The 8,733-nt window shown below is 37.4% G+C and overlaps 1 protein-coding gene across 1 annotated transcript; it reads right to left on the reverse strand.

The window, feature by feature from the left end:
- Positions 1-6,557: 6,557 nt before the first annotated feature.
- LOC120214838 (3-ketoacyl-CoA synthase 4-like) lies at positions 6,558-8,345 on the reverse strand. Its single transcript, XM_039212639.1, has one exon. The coding sequence runs from the start codon at positions 8,080-8,082 to the stop codon at positions 6,565-6,567; it is 1,518 nt and encodes a 505-aa protein (XP_039068570.1). The 5' UTR covers positions 8,083-8,345; the 3' UTR covers positions 6,558-6,564.
- Positions 8,346-8,733: the final 388 nt, after the last annotated feature.

The raw sequence follows: 8,733 nt of genomic DNA on the forward strand, positions 1-8,733 counted from the left end.
ATAGTATATTTCAGAGATTGTCAGATTGCATGGTGTTCCATTGTCTATTATTTCTGATCGAGATCCGAGATTTACTTAGAGATTTTGGAAGGCGTTACATACGGCTTTGGGAACAAGATTGGATTATAGTACATCCTTTCATCCACAAACTGATGGTCAATCTGAGAGAGTAATTCAGATTCTGGAGGATATGTTGCGGGGTTGCGTAATCGATTTTCATGGTAGTTGGGAGAACTTTTTGCCGTTGGCTGAATTTGCTTACAATAACAGTTATCAGACCAGCATTCGTATGGCACCCTATGAAGCGCTCTATGGGCGTAAATGTCGCACTCCGATCTGTTGGACTGAGTTGCGTGATAGGAAAACGTTGGGACCTGAGTTAGTGCGAGAGACGGAGGACACAGTCAGATTAATCCGTGACCGTCTGAAAGAGGCATTTGATAGGCAGAAATCTTATGCAGATCAAAGAAGGAAGGATATACAGTTTGAAGTGGGAGATCGGGTCTTTTTGAAAGTTTCACCCTGGAAGAAAGTATTGAGATTCGGGCGTAAGGGTAAATTGAGTCCAAGATTTATTGGACCATTTCGTATCTTGAAGAGGGTAGGACCTATTGCATATCAGCTTGAGTTGCCTTCTGAGCTAAGTCGTATTCATGATGTCTTTCATGTATCAATGTTGAGGAGATACCGTCCAGATCCAGGTCACATTATTCAGGTTGAAGAAGTAGAGCTGAGACCTGATTTGTCATATGAAGAGGAGCCCATTCAGATCTTAGAGAGAGATGAACGAGTTCTTCGGAATAGACGAATTCCAATGGTCAAAGTTCAGTGGAGTAATCGAGGCCCCTCAGAAGCTACTTGGGAGACATTGGAGTCAATGGAGGCTCAGTTTCCTCAACTATTCTCGTAAGGTAAATTTCGAGGATGAAATTTCTTGTAGAGGGGGAGAATTGTAACAACCCGAATATTTACAAAATAATATTAATTGAAATTGGAGGTAAATTGTGAAAATGGGTGAAATTAAGTGACTAAATTAAAATTTATGGAAACTTGTATGCCATTTTTGAAGTAAAAGAAATTCAGGGACCAAGCCCTGAATTACCCCAAAAACTGTCGGTAGGCTTGATGATTTAAGCGTGATTTCTGATTTACAATCAGAAATCACAAATGCTATTCCTTCAATTTTCTTCCTCTCACACCTCCACTTTCAAGTCCGATCCAAACGCCGTCCGAATTCCGATCGTTGTTTTGAAACCACCGTTGTGTTCATCATCGAGCGAGGAAAAAATCCTTCAAATTAATTGAAGCGAAACGCGGCCAAACGTTGGGAATTTCCAGTCAAAGTAGCGACGGTTTTGTTAGCTCTATCGCCGAGGAAATCTTAAATTCACCGCTGATCGTTGCTCCGTTTACGACACCTCCCACACCATCGTGTTCTTTATGCCGTTCCGAGTTCATCGGTGTCAACCTTGTCCGCCGTAGACGGCGACGCGTGAGGAGGTGGTGCAGTCAAAGATTCGACCGATTTGAAATCGAGCTCTCCGCCGTTCAAAAATTTGAACCGATCGTTGTAAGTATCTCGAAATCGCTCAAAATAATTTTTAGAAATTTTTCCGGGATTTTTAGGGCCCCGGAAGACGCTTCACGCGCCACACACGCCGCCGCAGGGCGAGTGGCTGCTGGAAACCGGTTATGACCGGTTTTCAACCGGTTCGAACCGGTTTGACCGGTCTGAACCGGTTTGACCGGTCTGAATCAGTTTGACCGGTCTGACCCGACCCGACCGTTGACCCGACCCGACCCGACTGTTGACCGTTGACCGTTGACTTTCTTTGACCAAAACTTAAAATGGCTTTGACCGAGCATTAAACGACCGTTAATCTTTTCCGAGTATACCTATCCTGATAGTTTCGACGTGCCGAATCCGTTTCCGTGGTCCGTTTTGTCAAATTCGAATCCGAAGGTCTCCAAATCTACGGTCAAAGTGGTTGACTTTAACTTTGACCAAGAATTTGAATTTTCGGAAAGTCATACTTTATGTTTTTCGACGCCCTGATTCCGATTCCGCAATCCGTTTGGCCAAATTCATACTCGAAATACCTCAAATTGATAGTTAAACCCGAAAAATGCGTATATACTTAAGAAGTTTAGCTTTGAACAATTAAATAGGATTTGAGACTGATAAATATTATTGTTTGAAGGTACAAGAGACTCTCCGGATCGTTCGACAGCTCGACCCAGCTCTTCTAGATCAGTTAAACCACGTGTGCCAGTATTCACCCGTTCGAAAACTGTAGCAGAGCGTGGTGAAACCAGCAATCAGTAGATTTGTTATTTGAATCTATTGTCGAGGTGTGTTCCCTACTTATTACTGAACTGTTTTATTGGTTTTACTATGTGGTACACCGAATTCATTGGTTATTGTTTTATTAATACACCAATTTAATGTGACAATTTATGGAATATGGCTGCTATCTAATTTTTGTTTTGAAATGGTATATGATTACCATGTTTTGGATTTATGGAATTTATGTCACGGTGCAATTGAATTTTAGAATTGAATTACGATGGAATAGCTCTGATCAAGCTAACTGGGCCTAATGTGACTTTTGAGGGCCCCAAGATGTTTCATTAGGTCGACTTTCCTTTGCTGTGTGCTTAGGGTAAGCTATATGGACTTATTGACTTGGGCTTAAGGATACAAGCTTCAGAGCCTATCCTTAAGTCGGCTTTCTTTTTGCTATGTGCATAAAGTAAGCTATATGAAAAATAATTTTGGGAACTACTTATGGTATACCAGAAAAGGGTTTAAACAATGATTTTCAAAAAGTTAAACTCTTTTACGAATTTGTGAGATTACTGGACTATGATTTGTACCTATTGTGATTTTATGGAAATGTTGGGACACACTGAGCATAGCTCACCTTTTGAAAATGTTTTCCCCCTTTCAGATACTGTTGGTTAGATACATTGGTTCGAGCACTTGGAGGATCAACATATCTCTTGAAGTAAATCAGATTGTAATGTTTTTATCTGGCAAGTTGACTTTATTTTGGTGACATGGACCTTATTTTAAAATATCAGATTTTATAATGATAACTCTTTTGCTAATACTGCTCGGTTTATTGTGATTTTGAATTTGAAGACATGTTTTAAATTAAATTATTATTTATTGGTACTATATTTACGAGTTAGATTTTGATAGTATAATTTGTTTATAATTTCATGTTATTTATAATGTGATTTTATATTGATGGAATAACGGTTGCGAAAAATGTCTTTAATAATCATAATGTGATCCACTAGACTTAGTCAAAACGCATAGGCCGGGTCTAGGGGGTTACATAGATTGTGCCCAAACATTAAAAAAAAATACTCGGATCTTTTTATTAATTATTTTAATTCTATAAATTTATTAAAAAAATAATTTATTATCGTACTAATGAAAAGGGGAAAAATCACAAGTAGAATTAAGTTGTGACAAGTATTCAATTAATTTTTTTGAGTTAATTACATCATACGTCCTCAAAGTATACCATCATTTTAAATTGATCCTTAAACTTTTAAATATTCTAATTTCATCCCCAAACTATGAATATCATTCTAAATTAGTCCTTAAACTTTTGAACATTTCAATTACAACCCAAAATATGACCTTCATTCTAAATTGGTCCCCAAAGTTTTTTTAGCATTTCAATTTCATCCCATACCATACATATATAATAATCACATCTCATGTGAATAAAACCAGAAGGACAAGTTATTTTATTATATGTTTGAAAAAAACAAAATTTAGGTTAAGTTAGGCTTGAAACTAATTACATGTTTGGATGAAATTTGAATGTTCAAAAGTTTAAGGACTAATTTAAAATGATAATCATAGTTTGGAGATTAAATTAGAATTTTTAAAAGTTTAAGAATCGATTTAAAATGAGGGTTATAATTTGGGGACAGATGATGTAATTACCTCTTTTTTTAGATTTTAATTATATTAAAAAAACTAAACTAAATTATTTGATATTTTATAACGGCAAAAAAAATTCCCTCTATTTTAATCAAATGATTCAAAACCCCTCTTGTATTCTTATTTTTCTTGATGTGATATTCCTCGATATCCGATAATCACGAAGGTTACGAGTTATGACAAAGTGTATAATCGAATTGGGTTGTATCTTTTTTTAGAGAACAATCTCTTTCAATGTTACTTTTTAACATTCACATGACTCGAACTCATGTTTTAAATAGAAATATCAAATTATTTATCGTTCAACTCAATAAACATCAATATCACATATTTATCGATTAACTCGAATTCAATATACCATGTTATTTTCATATTTAAATGGTACCTTGTGCCAACAATAGATCATTCCAACAAGTAATGTACAACTTAATATTACCCCCACTAAATGAAAACAAGTAAATTAGATTATACAATTCCTTTACTAATTTAAGGTTGATTAGAAACTTGTTGCAGGTAAATGGAGGTAGGCATCCTAACACGCCCAAGAAACAAGGAAGTGTTCATTATCCAAATGGGATTTGCTTGAAAGTGATGGGTTGAAAAGCACATGTTTGCCATGTTTTCATGCCAAATTGCTTAAGAAATCAACAAGTCAAAGGTATTCTTAATATATGCCCATTGTGGAATTTTGCAGATGAAAATTTGTGGTCATGGTGGAATCTCAATTATGGAGAAGTTGCAGATGACATGGAATTTATATTATAAGACAAGTGGAATACCGAAAAAGGGAAATAATTTCATGTCATCCCTGTCGTTAAGTTTTTAGCGACGAGATATCAAATTGAAACATAAACTAAACGTTAGATATAATTTTTTTTAAATAAAGTTTAGGTATCAAAACAAAACAAAAGTGATTGTTTAGATACTAATCGTGTAATTTACTCGATAATATTTTTATTAGTCTTGCCAATTTCTTTCTTGTTTAAGAAGTATATTACGTCATGCATTTCCTTTCTTTTATTTTGCTAATTATGGGTTGGTTTGAGTTGAAACTTCTTATAGATGAGCGGAGGTAGGCATCCTAACACGGCTTGTTAAGGAAATAATAAGAGATGTTTAAAGGGGAAAAAAACAGTGATTTAAGGATGTTGGATTTCTTCTTCTTTCATTTTTGGTGTTTGATAATGTAAAGTTTAATTAATGGGTAAACCTGTGTGCTGGTTCTGTTATTTTTCTTTTCTTTCATTTTAGTCTTTTATAATGTAAAGTTTTGAGTTTGGCATCAAAGTCGTCGATAACTGCATACAGCTCTAATAAAGTCACAGATAGTTACTCCCGACTTCGGCATTAAATTATAGGATTGCTTTAGTAAAATCATTGGTAATCAAGGAAATATTATTATCCAAAGATTTGTTTGGAAGTGATTGTTTGAAAAGCATATATTTATATGAATCAAGTGACTTCGGTGGTCATAGAAATGATTGTTATTTTCAAAGATCTTGAGTTCGAATACGACATCTATAGGGGTATTTGAGTGTTCATTGTTAAATAATTAAAAGCTTTTTGAACAGATGCTACCTAATAATCATATCATATTAATACGTAAAAGCACATATTTGCCATGTTTATACTAAACTGCTTAAGAAACCAATTCATGTGATGTCTAAATCAAGAAGTCAATGTATTCTTAATATATGTGCCCAATGTGTAATTTTGCAGATGAAATTTGTGGTGGTAGTGGAAGCTCAGTTGTGGAGAAATGGTGTTCCATAAGAAAGAATGGAAGTTTGCTATTATTGTTATTAATTTGGGTAAGTACATAACATTATTTATTCAAAGATAATTCTTAATCATGTGACATTGAACATTCACATCTCTGACATTCATGGAACTCGAACCCGTGACCTCAAGAAATGACAACAATTTCTTTGATAACACACCTTATAGACGTAGCTGCTCGAACCTGAAACCTCTAAAGATAACAACACTCTTTTACCATTGATATCATTCAACATATTCTTTTTATTAATATAGAGTAAGTATAAGATAATGTATGTTTGTCTATAATAAGTTGTTTAATTTGAAAACTCTTTAAACGTTACTTTTACCGTCCACGAGACTTGAATTTAAAACCTTATTTGAAGAGTATCGACAGTGACCGAGTCCAATTGGAACATGGGAAGGGTACATGCTTATATATACGTGAGAAGTCGGACACATGCACTTAATGGAAAAAAAAATTATACCATCATCTTGTATTGATTCCAAAGACTCACACATGTCTGCCTGAAAATTAACTCACGGAAGGAAACTAGAAAAATCAGAAACCATTCAAGTACAGACACTGTATTCACAATACGTATAAAACATTCAAGTACAAGATGATGTTCAAACAGTACTATATCCATAACATTCAACTACAATACATCCAACTACCTAACGATACCAAAGGTGGCCGCGTTACATCGGGACCGAATCATAACTTCCAAAACAAGATAAAATTCAAGCTATCAGGAAATGAACATGGAAATCGTCTGATTAAATCGATATGGTTTGTACTTTTGCAGCTAAATGATTCAATGACCAACTTGTAGTTGAGGTTACAGATTGAGTTGCACCGGATACCTGTGGATGCAACCTTCCCAGGGATTGTTCGGAGACGGCTTCACGTTCCGGAGGGCGACCCAGACTGCGCTGTTACACTTGAAACCACTCCCGAACGCAATCTGCCAGACCCTGCTGCCCTTCCGCATCCTGCCTTTTGCCTCGGTATAGGCCAGCTCGTACCAGATCGAACTTGAAGAAGTGTTGCCGAATCGGTGGAGCGTCATTCGTGAGGCCTCAGCGTGTACAGGGAGAAGCTGCAGGTTCTTCTCGAGCTCATCGATCACGGCCCTCCCACCGGCGTGAATGCAGAAATGATCGAATGCGAGCTTGAAATCGGGGATGTATGGCTTGATTTTCGCATTGAACAACTTCTTGGCAACCAATGTTACAAAGAACAGAATCTGCTCGCTTATAGGAAGAACAAGGGGACCCAATGTTGTGATATTGGTCTTGAGTGCTCCACCAGCAATTGCCATCAAATCTTTGGACAAAGAAACACCAGTTTTCCCAGCATCATCCTGTTCCTGGTAAACACACTTGAATGCCTTGTCATTGGCACCACAATGTGTCCTCACCACATGAACAAGCTTGTACTTGCTCCGCCTCCGATCCGTCGACCGATTTGACAGCAGAACCGCTGCGCCACCGACTCGGAACAAACAATTCGGGATCAGCATCGATTTCTTGTTGCCGAAATACCAATTCTGTGTGATATTCTCGGTGCTAACCACAATAGCATAACTATTCCTATGAACTTGCAACATATCTTTAGCAAGATCAATGGCTATAACACCAGCACTACACCCCATTCCCCCAAGATTAAAGCTCCTAATGTTTCCCCTCATCTTGTACTTATTAATAATCATGGCGGACAATGAAGGTGTTGGATTAAACAAACTACAATTAACAACAAGAATCCCTATGTCTCTTGGCTTAACATTAGTATTGGCAAATAGCTTATCCAATGCACCAAACATCACCTGCTCGGCTTCTTCCCTCGCCGCCGTCATAGACGGCCTTGGAGGAATGGAATGCATCGCTTCCGGCACGACGGTCTCCTCGCCGAGCCCCGATCTTTCCAAAATCTTGCGCTGGAACTCGAGGGAGGACTCATTGAAATCGCCGGTGAGCTTGGAATGTTCCATGAACTGTTGGTACTTGACCTTGAGATGTGATGGAGGGAGGTAACAAGAGTAATCCACCAAGTAAACGGATCTCGGTCGGGTCATGATGTAAACGGTTGACCCGAACACGAGAACAGCGGAGAAGACGATGAAACTAACGAGATTGTACTGAAATTGAATCCACAATTGGTGGATGTCATCGAGGCTCAACCTCGATGCTTCGACGATGATGACAGCCATTAAAGGGACCAAACAAAGAGTCAGAAGATGAGTTATCAAATAATGGTAACCGAGTTTAACATACTTCAAGTTGACACTTTGTAAGAAATCCGGCAATCTCCGACGTTGCCGGATCTGAACTCCATTACTCCCTTCACCATTAACCATGATGGGTTACTAAAAAAAATTTGCTTTTTTTAAAACTTTTTCTTCAAAAACAGATCAAAACAAAGTCTGGGTTTTTTGAAAGAAGGAATTTGGGTATCCCTCGATGTGATAAAAAGGGGTATTTATAGTGAAAGTTGGGTGGGATTTACAGAGACACGTAGAGATGGTTAGGTTTCCATTAGTAGAAACGTTTATAGAGAGAAGAAGGAGAGATGGTGGGAGTTGGGAGTTTCCTGATCTGATCTTAACGCCAGCCGGCAAACAAATCCATTTCCGCACCACCATTAAAGTTCATTTATTTTTTGATTTCGCAACCCTCTTTGACTCTGAATATCTCTGGTCTTTATATTTTATTAATGGAGACTTCCTTTTCCAGTAATGTGAAGACAACAAAAAAACAGGGAAATGGGTTTGAACATTGAATATGAAGTGGATCAAGTTGATATCATGATATGTTGAATGGAGAAATCAAAGGGGATTGATTGATTTTACGCGTGAAAATGGTGTGTGTATGTGTGCGTACTTGAGGACGAGTCCAAGTGAAGGCAGCGGAAGTTTCAATGATGGTTCTTGCACGGCTTCAGATATGAGTGAAAATCAGACTCCAATAGGGTTTGGTGAATTCAGAGAAAGCGAGTGCTTTTTTAAGGA

This window comes from Hibiscus syriacus, unplaced genomic scaffold (genome assembly GCF_006381635.1).
Source record: "Hibiscus syriacus cultivar Baekdansim isolate YM2019G1 unplaced genomic scaffold, ASM638163v2 tig00110109_pilon, whole genome shotgun sequence".
Taxonomy (NCBI): Eukaryota; Viridiplantae; Streptophyta; class Magnoliopsida; order Malvales; family Malvaceae; genus Hibiscus; species Hibiscus syriacus.